Raw genomic sequence first — 19,354 nt, forward strand, 5'->3', positions numbered from 1 at the left:
TATTGGTTCCAATCGAGCCAAGTGAAGTGAAGAATGCGCTGTTTAATATGCACCCGGATAAATCTCCGGGCCCAGACGGGATGAGTCCCGGATTTTACCAGAAATATTGGAGTATAGTGGGCGGTGATTTAATTCATTTAGTGCAACAATTCTTTGACACAGGTAAGTTTGACAAGTGCATCATTGATACTAATATAGTTTTGATTCCGAAGAAGCAAGAACCTTCTAATATGACTGAGCCTCGTCCAATATCTCTATGCAACGTGTCTTATAAAATTGTTTCGAAAGTGTTGGCTAACAGGATTAAAAGAGTTCTTGATGGAGTGATTATTGAAACTCAGAGCGCATTCATCCCCGGGCGTTTAATTTCTGATAATACTATGATAGCCTACGAGGTTATGCATTATATGAAGAGGAAAGTCAGTGGTAAAGCAGGGTGGATGGCCTTAAAGTTAGACATGAGTAAAGCTTACGATAGGGTGGAGTGGAATTTCTTACGGGCAATGCTTGAAAAAATCGGATTTGACAGAAGGTTAGTCAATTTGCTTCTGGAATGTGTAACCTCAGCCAGATATAGAATTAATCATGTAGGCAAGGAATTTGGTTTAATCGAGCCAGGAAGAGGAATTAGGCAAGGGGATCCTCTTTCTTCTTATATTTTTCTTATCTGTATGGAGGGTCTCACAGCTTTAATTCAAGATAATGTAAGAACGAAGGATATTAAAGGCATAAAGGTTGCTAGAGGTGCTCCGGTTTTATCTCACTTATTTTTTGCCGATGACAGTTATATATATTGTCAGGCAAGTAATGAGGCAGCTACTAAGGTGATCAGCATGTTACAAGTGTACGAAAAAGCTTCGGGCCAAAAGTTAAATGCTGCAAAATCTTCAGTTTTCTTTAGCTGCAATGTTGCTCAGGAGGGGAGGGCTGAGATTTGTGATATTCTGCAGTTCCAAGAAGCAGGAGCAAACACTACTTATTTGGGTCTCCCTAGTATTATAGGGAGAAATAAGAATGCTGTTCTTGGTTATTTAAAGGAGCGTATGCAGACAAGGATTGAAGGCTATGATAAGAAGCTCCTTTCGAAGGGGGGAAAGGAAATTCTTTTGAAAACGGTGGTACAGGCTTTACCTAGTTATGCTATGAGCATGTTCTTGATACCTAGGAATTTATGCTCTGAAATGGAGAATCTTATGTGTAAATTCTGGTGGCGAAATTCAACTAAGAAGACAAAGGGCATTATTTCATGGATGTGTTGTGATCGAATGAGCATAAGAAAATCAAAAGGTGGTTTAGGTTTTCGACGACTGCATGATTTTAATATGGCCTTATTGGGAAGGCAATGGTGGAGGTTGATTACGCGACCAGACTGTTTAATGAGTAAAATCTACCAAGCTCGGTACTATGCAGGTGGTTCTTTTCTTACTGCTTCCCTTGGCTGTAACCCGAGTTTTGTTTGGCGGAGTATTATTGAAACCCAGGAGATGTTAAGGAATGATACAGGTCGTCGTGTGGGTGCTGGGACTTCTGTAGATGTGTTGCACGATCCATGGTTACCATGTGTGGATGACCCTTATATCCATACAACTCATGAAGCACTTGTTGGAAAAAAGGCAACCTCGTTGATGGAGGCTGACCAAAGCAGGTGGGATATAGATTTAATCAATGACATTTTTACTGAACGTGATGCAAATTTAATCTTATCAATACCTTTACAACGTTCCGTGGAAGATTCTTGGTACTGGAGGAGAGAAAAGATGGGTCAGTATTCGGTTAGAAGTGCGTATGCAGCTCTGAGTGCTAGAAGAGAGGTGAATCATTCTAGCGATAATTCTGGATTTTGGAGAAAAATTTGGAATCTAAAAATTCCTTTGAAGGTCAAGCACTTTCTATGGAGAGTTTTAACGGGATGTTTACCTACAAAGGAGCAACTCATTTCTAAAAGAGTTGTGATTATTGAGCAGTGCCCAGTCTGCAATTTGGAACCAGAAACTGTTAAGCATATTTTGACAACTTGTCCATTTGCAAAGTTATGCTGGAGTAAGATAGGTTGTAATATCGATACGCATATAGCTCAGAACTTTCAGGAACGGATGTCTATAGCACTACAGCAGTATAAAGGGGAGGAGTTATTAAATCTGTGTATGGTTTGTTGGGCTATATGGAAGAACAGAAACGCTATAGTTTGGAATCAAAAAGGTGCAGAGTTTGTAGAGTTTGTAGAGGTGGTAGCATCAGCTATCCAAGTTCTTGATCACTGGAAGAATGCACAAGATAGGTCTTATGTCTCCTCCTTTGGGTTTATGACTCTAACAGATGGGGATGTGCATTGGAAACAACCACATGAAGGTACGATCAAGGTTAATACAGATGCTGCGTTATTTGAAGATTCTAATTGTTATGCTTATGCTACGGTAGCTCGCGACCACGAGGGGAAGTTGATTGAGGCTATATCGAGTTGCAAGCAGGGAAGGATGGCACCAGAACTTGCAGAGGCTATCGGGATAAGGGAAGCTCTTAGCTGGATTAAAGCCAAAGCTTGGTCAAATGTATTTCTGGAAACGGATTGTTTGACAGCAACTCAGGCAATTCGCTGCTCTTCAGCCAATCTCTCATACCTTGAAAGAGTGATAGAAGAGTACAAGCATCTCGTTTTTGAATTAGATAACTGTAAGGTGATTCTAAAATTTGTTAAACGATCCGCGAACAATGTGGCTCACTTCATAGCGAGACATAATAGTTCAATAGTTGATCGTATTTGGAGTAGGGAAAATGTCCCTGCTGAATTTATTCATGTACTCTTGAACGATTTGAAAGTTTGAATGCAAGTTTTAACTTTTTGGCAAAAAAAAAAAAAAAAAAACTAATTTTTATTCTGCTAACTGAGAATCTGCGATAAACCGCACGTTGCAGTTTAGGTTGAAGATTTCATAAAACTGTTATACGAGGCTTGGTGCTACCTTTACCTCCCAACCTGACCAAATCTAAACACTTACGCCCCTTCATTGAACACAGAGCTACTTCCAGTTTCATGAGACGGTCATCGACCTTGAGCCACCAAGAGCTCTGAATTTACTTGTTTAGTAATAAATATAATTATATCCACCAAAACGAGTACATATCTAATGTGCATAAAAAACACATAACACGTCTTATAATCTCTAATTCTACATAATATTTATTGGTTAAAGTTACTAGCATTAGAGTATACGGACAACATAATGCCATGCAAAGTTGTATTTATATACAGTTTAGTTTTCAGGAAACGGAATTACATTTGTGAATTGTGATGTACAAGATAACTTGTCTCGTGTAATTATTGAATATAGTTTGACCTCCTTGAGCGGGTAATTTCAGAAGAAATAAATGTATTTCGATTTTAAACAATCCATACCTTGTCCCCGTAAAGAAACCTGGGAATCGTATCAAAGATGACAAACTATGAACAAGTCTCTTGCTCTATAACAAAACTTCTGCTTCTGTATGTTCCTTTTCAAGTTCTGCAATCAGTTTTTCAATTTATCTTCTATAGACTGGCATGAAGTGATCGGCAATCATAGTTCGTGACAGCCTCAGTTTACTATACAATGTTCTTGAGGTAAGAAAAATGCCAATCTTTGCCTCTTCCTGCTGGCTACTACCACTATAGGTAGATGCTCTGCTATCAGTTTCATCCTCCAATCCATCAGCAACAAGTGCAACTATATGCATGATTTTTCCAGGAGGTAAAAATCTGTGGACCTATCTTGTATTGAGCGATGAGCTTGGAGGATCTCTCTCACTCATCTTGGAGATAACTTCTGCCTCTTCTTCCCTCATTTCTTTTGCTAAATCATCTCCCTCGCCTTGAGGCTGGTCATACAGCTCATGCTCAAGCTGTTGCCATAACTCAGCTTCTGTAATACGGTCTTCGAGTGTACCAGGGCCCACAAGGTCATCACTATAATCAACATCAGATTCACAATTCAAACCTAGTTCATTCAACGATGAACTTTCAACTTGTCAACTCCAAACAGAGGCCTCTGATGATACAGGTAGCCCAATGGTTTTAGTGGTTGTTATGGACTTTGGGGGGGACATGGTGAGAGGTTCAAAGGTTTTATTTTTGCCGGAGGAAGATTCTGAGGAATATTCACCAACATTCGAGCGTGTACGAGTAGAGGTGGGGCGACGACAGGGTCCCATGCATGACCATGATGATAACTCAATGGAAGGGCGTGACAATGCTGCCCGGGCCATGGTTTGGGCTCTCTTCATCACAACCTACATTTATCGATAACACATCCCGGTCATACATTTATAGCATAAGCTAAGCATTTCTTCATAGTGATTGACAATATGCACCTAGTACAAATTGTATTATAAAGCAATTACAGATCCCTGGGAATTATTAGGTTCTAACAAACCATTTCTAATACCTGCTCAAATTATATTATACAGCAACTAGTTTTTCCCCGGACTGGTGTCTTAGTCAGACAAGCATTGTCATATCATCATATGGAATAGACCTGGGTGCCAGTAGATACCGGACGAAGTATTGCACCAGCGCCAGCTACATTTGCTCTAGCACTAGCTAAAGATTGAAGTTGAGAACCAAGTGCAGATGCAGAGCGATATACAGTACTATGTAATCTAGTATGCTCAATCTGATTCTTTAAATCATTGGCCCAAGCAGATGTGGTATGCTACAAGAAGCGGAGAAAATAAATAATTTATATTATAACATGACAGGGGCCTAACATGCAACCAAGAGTATAGAGACAGGATGATGCAGGAAAGCTTCCACAAACAACGATATATAAGATAAAACGAAGAAAAGATAGAACTTAAGTGGATTAACCACAGAAAATCCACTACCCCAAGGATATCCCAACTGCACAATGGAGAAATTCAGCTAAATCGCAACCCAAATACGAGACCTAATTCAATATTCAACAATATTTTCAATAACCCAAGTCTAATGAAACAAGTATATAAGGTGAAGTAAAATACTGATAACAGAACCCTAAAGGACCAAGGCCCATTACTAATTGCACTATCATTAATAACTAGAGCCAAATATCATCATTTTTTAGATAATAAAAATAAATAGATTACGTAATTAATAATACAAAAAGTCTCTTTAATCTTTAATTGTGTTCCTCATCACAAGACGACAGATCACAGTGTTGCGCAACTGGTCAAGCAGCAAAGCAATTATTTCAACAACGGGTAACAAAAGGAATTTTAGATAATTTGTATCACCATGAGATATTGATTATAACGCCTTTAATCAATTGCCCAAAAAAACTTAAACTACATTGTTTGTTACTAAAGCAAAAGCTAAATTTAAGAGGATAGTATAAATTCCATCAGATAAGGAAGAAACAAAATTATTATACAATTGGAGTGCTGTTCCCAAATGAGTAATTTTATATCTTTACATGTTCTACTTCAAGTATCAAGTATATATGCGAAGGAAATATAAGTCTTCCAAGACAAAACTAGTTTTGGCAACAGAACTAAATAGAAAATGTTCAATTTAATAATCAGAATTTGAACCTCGGTGCGCAAGTCATCCACTGAAGCAGCAGAGAAAGTAGGCACTAAATCAGCTCCATTAATTATGGTTGTAATGAATTCATTGCCAGATTCTGCCAAATCCCAAGTCATACAAGCAGTTGCAGAACTTAAAACATTATAACTTGATTAAATCCTCAAAGAAAATAAAATGAAAACATATCTGCTGCACATATCAAGCAAATCTCGGGGTGATGCTTGGGGTCTCAAAACTTAGAAAAAATAGGTGGCAAAAATGTATGTCGTCAATGCATTTGGTCACTTAACATATTAACATTACAGTAGGTCCTCATTCCTCAACATTGGCATTAATGGATCGTAAAATCAATGCAACAATGAGTGTGAGACACGCAGATTAGGACTACTGGCAAAAGACAACCGGATACTAAATTTCATCCTAGGCTCCTAGCTGTATTTACATTAACATAAACTTTAATCAAACCTGGAGCAAATGTGACACAGGAAGCAGAAGACAATTCCTTCTGCTCTCGCATGACATAGGTTAAAAGTGCTGCAGTGCTTCCACCCAAAGAGTGCCCAACTATCTGCACCGAAGAAAAAAGTAAAGCACTATAACAAATGCAATTACTAACTTAGAGTTACATATCTTAATTGGAAGTTTAACATTCTTTACGATACTGCTGTATGATCATATGACTCATACATTGTCATCAATGTGTATATTTTTGGAATATAAGATACACTGCATGGCAATGAAGACAAAAGAAACTTTCCAATGCTGACATTTATTTTTAAGAAAAGACAAGTCAATCGAACAATATCATGAAAGTGATTAAACGAATATCTTAATCTTTAAGTTGTTACATCTGTTGCAACCCTGCACATTTAGAACAAACACTGACCCATCCTAAGAGATGATGGTCAATGAAATGAAGGCCTGTGACGTCCATACCTTACAAGACACCAGCATTATTTACAAATGAGGTATACAACTGAAGTCATAACGTAATACCTAAAGCTTATAGTCATGATATGTCTTGAGCTCTTCAATGAGACAAGGAGTTGCAATTTTGGCTATCCAGCGAGCAGCCGCAACCATTCCACCATGTGCATAGCCCAATACTAAATAACTAACTCCTCCCTCATGTACAACTGTGTGATGAAATGGTACCACTGCTCCTGTAGCGGCTGTTAGAGTATCTTTAATACTATGAGTTCCACGAATCAGTAGGAGGAAGGATTTTGTCTTATGATCTACTAGTACTGTAAAAGCTGGTTTAAGAATCGGCAAAATTTAAGTAACAGCGTAAAAATAAAATAAGTGTCCACATAGAATTAAAAATATATTAAATATCAAATCCACGCAGACCCTATTTTAATTATACTACAATGATATCAGCCTAATTTCTCGTCCGTTTGACTACCCCCACCAAATAAAATTAATACTGAGTATCACAGGTTCAATTTTTCCTTATTTGTTATCTCTCTCTTTTTTTCTTAATAGAGCAAAACAAAATGTAAGCATGGGACAAGTAAGGAAGAAAGGGAGAGAGAAGTAGTAATAAGCCGAAATCAGAGACAGGCAACTAAATGAGTAAGGGTTGAGTAACTAACTCCAGCTTTAGGTTCCTGAATTAGAACATTCTCGGGAAAAGAAGCCTGTTTCTTCTAAAAATAACGGGAAAGGTTTCTTTGAGAAATGCCAACATAAAGTCAGCAAGTGCAGAAAATATCGAAGCTCTGAAGTTATTTCATCTCCTTTAAGTTGCACACTATATTCCCCACCGAACACACTGTGGATTTTTAGATTTCCCTGCAAAGAAAATTAACTCATCTAGAAGCATCCCAAACAAAAAATTTATGATTCAAGAATATGCTAGTCACAATTAGCCAAAGGTTGTCACATTCAATTTCCCTGTCAGTTAAATATTCTTTATCCCTACATGTACATTCACGTATATTGAAGAAGCTTGAATATGCATATATGCTTAACAATTTAAAAATGGAAAACACCAAGTACAGTAGTTTTAATTACAGAATTCATGAGTTAAGAATGTTGGTTTACTTGTTGTTTTAAGAGAAAGCTGACACCAAACACCAACTCTCCTATAGGACACTTTCCAAGAGTCCCGGAGTATGTAAATCTAAGGGTCTCCGACAATGTTGATATTGTCTCCGACCATGTCACAGGAGCTCGAAAAAGTTTATTGGAGACCGGATGAATACCTAAGTGAGCATTGCTTTGGCAAAGGTTGACGTTATCATCAGAATCATCATCATCATCTTGAGAATATGGGTTTGATTGTAATTTCTTGCTTATAGTATAATACAAAAGAGCAGCAGCTGCACCAGCAGCTATGGCCATGGTTGCAGTCGCCATTAAGTTGAGCTTGATTACAATGTATACGAGGAGAGGACAGCGCTAGGTAGTAACATCTAATGAGTGATGTATTCAATCACCCTTTAGTTGTTCGAAGTTGAAAATGAGGTCCTAGAAAAACAAAACAAGGAATTAATAAAAACAAAAACTTAATACCAGTAGTATCCAACAAAATGAAGAATAAATGAAAGTAGTTACTGTAACAAATAGTGTCCAGAAAGATATAGCTCAGCAGCATCCCAAAAAACAAATGAATTATATAACTGGGAGAGAGGGGGGAGACTGGGAGAGAGATGGGAGAAAGACAGAGAGGGGGGGGGAAGCAAACCTGAATGGGGATGAATAGATTATTCTTGTTGTTGTGTTGGAGAGCAAGGTGAAGGCAAGAAAGGTGAACAAAGATAGAGTCTTTGATGTATCATTTCGCTCACTGATTTTAATGGGGTATCATTTTAATTATTAAAATCACAATAAATATCAATTAAGTACCTCCAAATTTTAGTTCAAAGAGTAAAAATATTATTTATAGAGTTTTACACATTGTTCTTGAATGCTACCACAACCAAGTAAAAAGTTATGACTTCTAGTATTTATGACAAAATATTTAGATTTTATCAATTTTGTTTACTATTTATTTTTAATTAAAACAAAAATAATAATTATATAATAAAAAATAAATAGTAAATAAACTTTATAAAATCTAAATATATTATCATAAATACTAGAAGTCATGACCTCTTACTTGGTTACGGTAGTATTCAAAAATAATGTGTCAAACTCTATAAATAATATTTTTACTCCTTGAACTAAAATTTGGAGGTACTTGATTGATATTTATTGTGACTTTAGTGATTGAAATGATATCCCGTTAAGATCAGTGAGTGAAATGATATATAACCTCAACTTCAGTGACCACTTTGATATTTAACCCCAAAGATAGAGGAGGAATAGAAGGGGGGAAAAGTGGATTATAAGGCATTCAAATCAAATCCCCTAAGAGCATCTCCAAGGGGGATAGCTATAATGGTTAACTAAAATATTGTAAAATAATGGTTAGCTAAAATTTGCTGAACATGTAAGATGTTGTACTCCAATGGTGTTAGCTATAATGGTTAACTATATTTCAAAAACAGTATTTTAATATTATTTTCAAATTCAAACGGTTATATTTCAACGGCTATATTAAGACATAAGTACGATTGTGTAACTTATAGACAAAACGATGCTACATTGAACTCAATCTACTGGTACATTGATTTCAATCTACGGGTACATTGAATTTTCATGAGCATAATAATGGTATATTGAATTCAATCTACTGATAAATTGAATGTAATGTACTGAATAAGTCGGATTGTGTAACTTATACACAAAATCAAACTTATAACTTATGAAATAATGAGTTATAATAATGAATAACTATTTTTAATCATCATATTTTAAATATGTATTTAATGGTATTAATTATTAGTTAAATATTAAAATATATATTTTATATTATATTTAAATTCAATTCGAGATAGTGACATGAAAATATTAAAATATATATTTTATATTATATATTATATTTAAATTTAATTCGAGGTAGTGATATGAATTTATTTGTTTTTTATAAATTTTTCATTTTGTAGTTTATTAAAATAATTTTAATAAATAACTTTGCTAAATAAATAAATAAAGTGCTTAGGAATACTTTTGGTAAATGTGGTGGGACTTGGGCCTTGAGTGTATTAGACGACGTGGACAGGAGAAAGGTGGATATAGTCATATAGAAGACTTGCAAGGAATCAACAAATCTGGCGACTCAATTCCCATCCTCTATAATTATGGCTAACAGGTTGAACTCGTTGGAGCCAGATTATTTTTGGAAATTATGTATATGTGCTCCTATTTTCATGTCAACTGGACTATATAGCTAACAGGCTTACTCAGTTGAAGTTGCTCTAAACCCAAGTTGAAGCCGTTGTGTTGCTTATACGAAACAACAATTCAACCAAAACTTCAGGCTCTGGGCTTGCTACAGATTTATGTATGTATATCATCATATACCCCTGATTCTGGTTTGCAGCTTTGGGACACTTGCAGTTCAAATCATAATAATTAATCAATTAAATTTTACGGTAATAAATCGGTTTAATGATCTTTTAAGACTCAAAATTTACGTTAATATAATATATTTTAAAATTTATATTGATGCAAAATTTGAGAATAAAAAAGTAATTAATGCTAATAAATTTTTGGTAGTTTACTGTGTTTGTAAGTTTTTGGAGTGCCGTAATAGCATCACACAATTTATTTGAAAATAGCGAAAAAAATAGATGCAAAATATATTCGGAAATTGAGTGAAATTACAAGTAAACAATAAATTGTCACGTTTTTTTGTATAAAAAATCAAAACCAAAGACAGAGGAAGGAGATTCAAACACAAGAGCCCTTGTAAGTAATAGTACTGGTAGGTATTAAGACAAGCAAGTCATCTTCATCATCCACCTTGGCGGCCTTTGTAATGGGAGAGATCAACATCAAAATCAACTGTTTGTTACTCCTATGTAGTATTCTCCTGCAGCCTATTCTCATCTTTCATCTCTCCTTTCCTCTAAGGTACACCTTCCAATTCATATACACCATTTCAATTACAGTAAACTTACAATATTCAATAATGTATTACTCTGCTGCCCCCCCCCCCCCACCGATTCAATTTCATTTTCTGTATACTTCACTTGCTTCTCTTTATTTCATTCTCTTCTCTTCTTAATTAACTTAGGCAATAAGCATCGCCCTCATCTTTAACTTTTAGTTTCAGCCTAGTTTGGTACTATCTTCAGTTTAACTAACTATCTCTCCGCTTTGTTATACTTTTGACAAATGTGTATATTTATAGATGTTCCGCAGACATTACATTAACCAAGGAGCGCACATTAGCCATGATCAAACCCGATGGTTTTGTTGGCAACCATACTAACTTCATCCAACAAACTATATTAGCTTCTGGATTTACCATACTTAATCAAATCACTCTTCAGCTGGACCCGGATACTGCTAAACAATTTTATGCAGACCACTCCTCTACATCCTTCTTTCCCAGTCTTATCAACTATATTACAAGGTAACTCTACCCCCGTCCTCCTGTAATATGAAATGCTTCCTTTCCATCCTTTTAGGATGTTCTAGTTAACTAAATTTGATTCATCACTTGTTGGCTGAAGCCTCGCTTATCTTGATTATTGTGTGATGTGGCTAATTACTCACTACTTTTTGGCATGAAAAAAATTTACAATTTACCATGTATAAGCGGTCCAGTGTTAATTATGGTGTTGGAGAAGGTGAATGCTGTATCAGAATGGCGCTCTTTGATTGGACCTACTGATGCCAGTAAGGCTAAGGTTACTCATCCTCATAGGTGTGCACCATCATCCACTTTCCCATCAAAAACATCACCTGATTTTGTTTAATTATATCATACTTGACAGTTTGTCATATCATTTCTGTTTTCTTGGTGAAATTATGTGTTATTGCCAAATGCCACATGTTCCAGTTATTGGTTGCTCTCTTTTTTCAGCATCAGAGCAATGTGCGGGGTAAGCTTAGAACGGAATTGTGTTCATGGTTCAGATTCAACTAAATCTGCTGCTAGGGAGATTTCCTTTTTCTTCAAAGAGACAAATCCAGGTGAAACTGTTGATTGCTGTTCTAATTCGTATAATGCTGTTTATTTGGTCAGTTTTGTGCTTTCTTTAGGTCTCCTTTTAACCCTATATGATGGTTTAAGGCTACACTAATTATATTAGACAACTATTTGAGAATTGACTAGTGGGGCGAATAAAAATGCATTTTTAGCGATTGGAACTTGTCGAATAGGTCTTTGTTGGTAGTCATTTGGATGTTGGGATGGGTCTTTCTTTTTGACGTTTAAAGTCATGTTATTTTCTTTTTAAGTACCTTCTTCTTTGGGAAGGTATCATGATTGTTATGAAGACATGGGTATGCTTAATGCTTTTCTTGTTCCATATGCATCTTTGTTTAGTGTTTACCATACTAGCCCCCTCTTCATGTTTTCATGATATGGTTTGTATCAACTTATATTTGAGATAAAAGAAAGCCTTGTTTATAAGGATAAAAATTTTGTGAAGTACCCAAAAAATAATAAAAGGTAGTGTAAGTGTATAACCCAAAAATTGATAGTACTTCACTACCTATAAACTTGGGTTACCGCCTTCATCTTCTTACTGAGCATTTCCTCTCTCAAACTTTCTAATGAGTAATGACTGTTGTCTACATTGCACTTAAACATTATGAAGTCCAAACAGTCAAACACATGAATTTTTACTAGAAAAGGACATGGAAAAAGAAGAATGGGAGGGCCATTAATATATTTTAATAACAATCACATTTCCGTATCAAATAATCATCTACTTCTCTGTTCAGGCAAATTACTTTGATGTACCTTTACAAAAACTTCTACTGAACCGATGCTGTATCTGACATTTGATGGTTCCGCAGGTGAAAATGTTTCAGAACATGATGAACTTTAAATTGTCAATTGTGAACATCCAGGGAGCTAAGAGATGTCATGCCAAAGCATCTCTAGACATGCAAATAACTTAAAGAATTGGAAAGTTTCATCTGTGACATAAAAACAAGCTCAATAGTCATTTAGTACTTTACTTCTAATCTTCCAGTATGTCACGCTCACTTCTCTCTCTATTCTGTTGTACTTTATCGTACAGAAAATTATTAGATGTTTCATAGAATCTGTATGTTGGGACTATCTTAGCTTATACAATGTGATGGTTTATGTGTAAAATAAAAACATGGCCTCTTATATGTATGCATATTGGAGATTTGAGTGTTGTGCTTATGTTGCTTTTTCCTTGTTCTGGGACTGATTAATTGGAGTTCTTATTATTGCATTTAAGTATGTATACTCATTTGAGATCTGAAATTTGGAATTAAGTAGGATCATTAGTATCTAAACTTTAGTTTTGATATTTATTCAAGTGTATTGATTGCTTTTATCATAGGTATATTATGTAGTATACCAGTATGTATACTTCAGTTGCAAAACAATGCTTTTAAGATATGTAATTATGTCCTGTTATGTATGACTTGAATTTTTTGAAACTTAATTTAATATTTTTATCAGACATAAAACGATTATCAGTGTGGCAGAAATTCTTCTAAGGATATTTCATTGATTATTTTCCTTTTCTCTGTCTTTGTGTGGTATAAGTGTGAGACATTGCGAGCATGTTTTGCAGGCTAAACTGGACTAAAGCTGGTTACGATATTAATATTTAATTTATGTACTCGGTATCCTTTAAAGAACATAAATTACTATATGATGAAATGTAAAATGTTTCATGTCAGAATGACTTGTGTTGGATTTGTTTTAGATTTCAGATTAATTTGACTGGCACATATTGATTCTAGAAAGATGGGTTATCTTCCCTTTTCCTCTGATATGTATCACCAGAGTAGACCCTGTTACTTTTGAGTACGCATCATGGTTGTCACGGCGCTCGACTAGTCGCGACGACTAGTCGAGCAGTCGAGATTGAGAAGTCGACTGGACTTGTCGACTGGCGAAAGGATAGCAAGTTACAAATTATGTCTCGGTAGGACATGTATTTCTATTAGTATGAAATTCATAAATGAAGTGCAACTAGTCGACTGACTGGTCGACTGGGCGACTAGTCGGGCCGACTAGTCGTTCCAGGTCATCGACTGGTTTAATTTGAACACCCAAACCCAGTCAAAACCCGGTTCAAATCAAGTTAAACAGATGATTCAGCCCTAATTTCTGCTCCATTGAGAGAAATGGCACAAACCAGCCCTAACAGATAGGCTTCTGAGCTTTTCCATTTTCCAGATCTTCTTGAACCAAATTCAAAATAAGCTTCTTCTTCTGCTCCTCTCTCCCTCCTGCTTCTTCTGCTCCTCATCCTCCTCCTTATCCTGCTCCTCCTTCTATATGTATATATTATGTACATATATGTATTATAGTAGGTAGAAATATATTTTATAACTCTAAATATATGTTATGGATGTATATATACATATATGTATCATGTATGTGTATACTATGTATGTATGTAACTTGTAAGCCCTCATTCTTGGATGTGAGATACAAGGACCTATAATATAATATTTTCGTATATGTTAGAAACTTGGAATTTAGAAGCCTAAATTATAATATATATTGTATTATATTTAATTATAATTACATTTTTTTGATTGACTAATATACGACTAGTCCACGACTACTCGACTAGCCGGGGGTCATCGACTCGCCTCGAATTGGCGCCATGACAACCATGGTACGCATCACCTGCACGAAATTATACCATCTGAATTCAAGACTACATGTAGGAAGAATGTGCTTTGCTTTTCTTTTAGCTATTAAAGTCAGATTCTGCTTAGATACCTGGGTAATATTAACGTATTATTAATAAGAGTCAGTCTAGGACTCAATGAATGCAACTCAGAAATTTAGTTAAAAATTGTCCTAAGAAAACTACATGCCTTTTATTTTTATTTCCTAAAATTTCACATTGTTTTATATGTTCTCTAAGGGGACTTACTCTTTGGTATGTCATATTAAATATATGGCATTCTTCCCTATATTATTGTCATTTCAATTTTTTATTTTTAATTCCAAATAGTAATATTATGATCTCCCCGTTCACCAATACCCATACCAGTTGTACTCTAATTTAGGGCTGTCAAAAATATTCGAAAAATCAGATAATTATTCAAAATCTGCATTCGTATCCGAAATAAGGCGAATATTATTTATATCCGAAACAAATCGGATATTATTAGTATTCGAATCCGACAATTGCGGATACGGATACGGATATAGGCATATTCCTATTCGATAATATCCAAATTCGAATAAATATATTTTATATTTAAATATTTAGAAATATATTATATTAAATTTATAGTGTGTTTATGTATATATATATATATTAAATATTATGTTTATAAAATTTTATAGACATATTAGAAAAATCATTTGAGTTCAATAATTTAAAGATAACGATTATATTGAAAAGCTAAATAAAATTAATTTTTTTTAAAAATTAAATATGATTAAATCACTTTATCTCTTATTTTAATTTTTAAAAATGAATTTTTAATTTTTATTATATTTTTTTAAATATTTTTCAATGTTAGTATAAAATAAAAAAACTGATTGAAAATCGGATCCGGATCCGGATATTATTCGTATCAGTATCCGTCGGATCCAGATTCAGATATTATTCTTTAAATATTTCCGGATTCGGAGACGGATATGGATTTTCGGATTCGGATATAGGCAGATCCGTATCCGAATTATCCGTTTGACAGCCGTACTATAATTAATGACAAGTCATGTAGTTGGAGAACATTTAAATTGTTTTGCGCCAATATAGCATTATATATCCTCTACCAGCTACGTGTCCCATACTTATTTTGAGACAGTTGAGACAGTGTATATAATGTTAAATATATAATTTGTAATTCCGATGAACCAAGTATCTAAAATGTTCTAGTTCTAGACTCACGATCAGTGTTCTATGAAACCAAGAGTCTTGAAAATTATTCATGTATCTAATTTATGATGAATTCTAGGAAGAGTCGAGATATATCCATTTATCTATATAATAGATGTAATACCAGCACATGTATGTCAAAAAAAAATATTCTTTTTCCTGATTTCATAACTAATAAATTCGGTATCAGAGCAACTCATATTTCACTCTTAAAAATACATAAATCATATCACTTTTCTCATAAAATATCATGGCAACAAGTAATGATTCAATATTCAGCTATGCACAAAACAGTATTCCCATTTTCAATGGTGAAAGTTACGATTTCTAGAGCACTCAAATGAGGATGTTGTTTTATGTCTCATAATTTATGGGAATTAGTTGAAGAGGGGTACGAAGCAGCAACAACTCCGGAGGAGATAATGTCCTGGACAACGGCTAAGCAAATTGAATTCAGAAATAAAAGAAAAAAAGGTTGCAATAGCTCTTTTCTTTATGCAACAAGGAGTCAGCAAAACCATTTATCCGCGTATCATGAGTGCTAAAACTTCAAAAGAAGCATGGGATATCCTGAAGAAGCAGTTTCAAGGATATGACAAAGTGATCTCGGTAAAACTTCAATCACTTTGGAAAGAATTTGATAATTGGCAGATGAAAGAAAATGAAACTGTCTCCGAATTTTTCTCCTAAGTTTCAACCATAACAAATCATATCTTAAGTTCTGGTGATACCTTAGAAGATAAAAGATAATGATGAAAGTCTTGAGAAGTCTGCCTGCAAAATTTGAACATGTGGTAGCAGCCATTGAAATTTCCAAATATCTGGCAAAACTTACTCTTGATGAACTGATTGGGTGCTCTTGAAGCACATCAAGAAAGAATTCAAAAATTTGCAAAGCAGCCTATAGATCAAGCTTTTCAAGAAAAATTGAACATATATGATAAGAAGGAAGTCGCAAACCAGGAAAGTAACAAAATGAGCAGTTACAACAACTAAAGCAACAACAAAGTGAGAAATCAAATTTGGCAAGCACAAGGCAGATGAAAGAGTTACAATTATAATAACTTCCAAATGCATTATATGTAACAAAATAAATCATGAATCAAGAAATTGCAACTTTCGTTGTAAAAGATGCAAAATTCCAAATCTTCTCAGAAGAATTGTTGGTTTCAAAATAGAGATCAGGCCAATTTCTCAGAACAGGATGGAGATGCGCAAGTTATTTTTTCATGCACGAATGCACTACTGCAACAACACAATTGCTAGTATATTGCCAGTTCTTGCAGTAATCATATGTCCGGAATTCGGGATTTATTTGCAGAACTTGATGAAAGTCAGAAGTCTGAGGTAAAAATTGGAGATGGAAAGACTTTCAAAATTGAAGGCAAATAAGTCATTACCACAAAATTAACTAGAAAATCTGTTAAGCACTGGTCAACTAATGAAAAAGGGGTTTTCTCTAACATTTGATGATGAGCAATGTACTATTTTTGATAAAAAGAAAAAATTTGAAGTGGCAAAAGTGAATATGATGCCAAACAAAACATTTCCATTGATTTTGCCACTACATGACAGATTTGCCCTCAAAGTTGATAACGGTGAGGACTCATGATATAGACATCTCAAATTTCAAGGGCCTTAAATTATTGAAAGATAAAATTATGGTGGTTGGTTTACCCGATATCTCCGATTTAAATAAAGTTTGTGAAGGATGCATTTACGGAAAAATGCATAGACTGTCATTTCCAAAGACTGCTTGGAGAGCAAAAGCCCCGTTGGAATTGGTTCACTCAGATTTGTGTGAATCACGAACTCCCTCAATAAATGGCAGCAACTACTTTCTTTTGTTTGTTGATGACTAGACAAGGATGATGCAGGTCTATTTTCTCAAGAAAAAGTCTGAAGGCTTCGCTTATTTTCTACAATTTAAGGCATTGGTTGAGAAACAAAGTAACAAACATATCAAAACTCTTAGAACAGACCACGGTGGAGAGTACTTATCAAATCATTTTCAATATTATTTCAAAGAGAAAGGTATTCAGAGGCAGCTCACAATCAGGTACAGTTCTCAACAAAATAGCGTCGCATAACGCAAAAATTGGACAATTGTCGAAATGGCTAGAAGCATGTTAAAAGGTAAAGATCTTGCAAACTTATGGGCCGAGGCTGTTAATACAGCCGTCTATATACTCAATTGTCGAAATGGCTAGAAGCATGTTAAAAGGTAAATGTTAAAAGGTAAAGATCTTGCAAACTTATGGGCCGAGGCTGTTAATACAGCCGTCTATATACTCAATATCTCACCAACAAAAGAAAAACTCCTTATGAAGCGTGGTTCAGAAAGAAACCTGATGTATAAGGGCTCTGAATACTCGGCTGCATTGCTTATTCTCACATTCCCGCTTAACGCAGAGAAAAGTTTGATGAAAATGGAGAGAAACTTATTTTTGTAGGCTATAGTTGTGACGCCCTCAATCTCGGGGTTAGGAAATGAGGATTCACACACCTTTAATCCAATAATTAAATAAGCATAAACCCCTATTAACTACTAACAGGATCAACAAGATAAAGTATGAAACAAGATTACAACTACCAATCATAAAATATAACTTACAACCCCAAAAATATTATTAAATAAACAATATCGATTCCGGCTGGGAACCGACAGATAACCCATTGTATCTTTAAACATTTCCTTCTAGGCGCGTGCTCACTCAAAAATACCACTACCTGCTCTGGCAACCGGAAGCCCTCAACACGGTAGGGACCACCAGGTACGCTCTTACGAGCAGTGCGCCTAAGCCTGACCATCTTCTTGCTTAACTGACATGGTTAGATTAAAACAAAACATATGAGTATAAAACTCAGCAAGTAACTATAAAGCAGTTCTACGATATCAAATCACAATATACTTTACCAAACTCAGGGCATTCTACTTTATTTGTTCTAGGTGGCAGATTCCCAGCTTTTGGGTTAAAGAAAGGTTTTGAAGGAACAATATGGGGCTTTCAAGGAACAAGGCTCAACGTAGGTCGAAAGCCGACATTCATCACAAGTCATTAAAGGATCAGAACAGATCTTTCAAAAAGAGGAAAGCAACAGTATTTCAATATATGGAATCAATCATATGATCAACAGATTTAAGAATCAGGGTTCTCAAGCTTTAAGCTTCATATCAACTCTTTCAAAACAATATAAACCATTTTTATTTTCAAGAATCAATTTACTGAACAAGAAGTTTCAGTTCCCTTTTAAATAATCATTTAGAACCCTTGATTGGATCACTTTATCTTTCCATTTTATTATAATACGGGTGATCAGCCCGTACCGACCTCCATTCTGGTCTTTAAGGTACCGATCGGCATAATTTCAGCCTTAAGTTGGACTAGCCCCGCTAGCCTCTTACCATGACTGGACTAGTCCCACTAGCCTCTTACGTCCCAATCCAATCCATCAGGAATTCGTTTGGAAAACCTCGAGTTGGAAAAACAAATAGGTTTTCTAAAATCCATTTTATCATTACCAAGAATATGAAATCATTCAGACTCTTTCGAGTCGAAACTCATTCTTAAGTCAGATATTAAGAAAAACAAAGTTCAGGGAATGATTCAAGGATAAACAAGGAACAATTCTTAAGGATTCTGTATCAAGGATAACAAGGCATTTAAGTTAAAAGGATCAACATCTGTCTAGGGATCAATAGGGTGATCAGGAAATAAAGTATCATTAAACAGGGTTCACAAGGATAATTATAGGGTTCAATACAATTCATGACTTAATAAATAACTTGAACAGAAAGGACAGATTATCAAAAGGGTTGAATCAGTAAACTTATCAATAACAGTTTATGAAGATCAAAGGCAGGGTGTCTCGAATCAATATCAGGGTTTCACAAGTTAAACAGTTCAATACTCTA

General features: G+C 35.0%; 1 protein-coding gene and 1 pseudogene across 1 annotated transcript; one reads left to right on the plus strand and one right to left on the minus strand.

Annotated features, from left to right (window-relative positions):
- Positions 1 to 3,150: 3,150 nt before the first annotated feature.
- LOC141723963 (uncharacterized) lies at positions 3,151 to 8,311 on the minus strand (annotated as a pseudogene).
- A 1,993-nt stretch (positions 8,312 to 10,304) lies between these two features.
- LOC141723965 (putative nucleoside diphosphate kinase 5) lies at positions 10,305 to 12,758 on the plus strand. The gene is made up of 5 exons (XM_074525937.1): positions 10,305 to 10,501; positions 10,782 to 11,006; positions 11,193 to 11,300; positions 11,460 to 11,569; positions 12,401 to 12,758. The coding sequence occupies exons 1-5, from the start codon at positions 10,407 to 10,409 to the stop codon at positions 12,430 to 12,432; spliced, it is 570 nt and encodes a 189-aa protein (XP_074382038.1). The 5' UTR covers positions 10,305 to 10,406; the 3' UTR covers positions 12,433 to 12,758.
- The last annotated feature ends 6,596 nt before the right edge of the window (positions 12,759 to 19,354 follow it).

The sequence above is a fragment of the Apium graveolens genome, chromosome 5 (assembly GCF_009905375.1).
Source record: "Apium graveolens cultivar Ventura chromosome 5, ASM990537v1, whole genome shotgun sequence".
NCBI lineage: Eukaryota > Viridiplantae > Streptophyta > Magnoliopsida > Apiales > Apiaceae > Apium > Apium graveolens.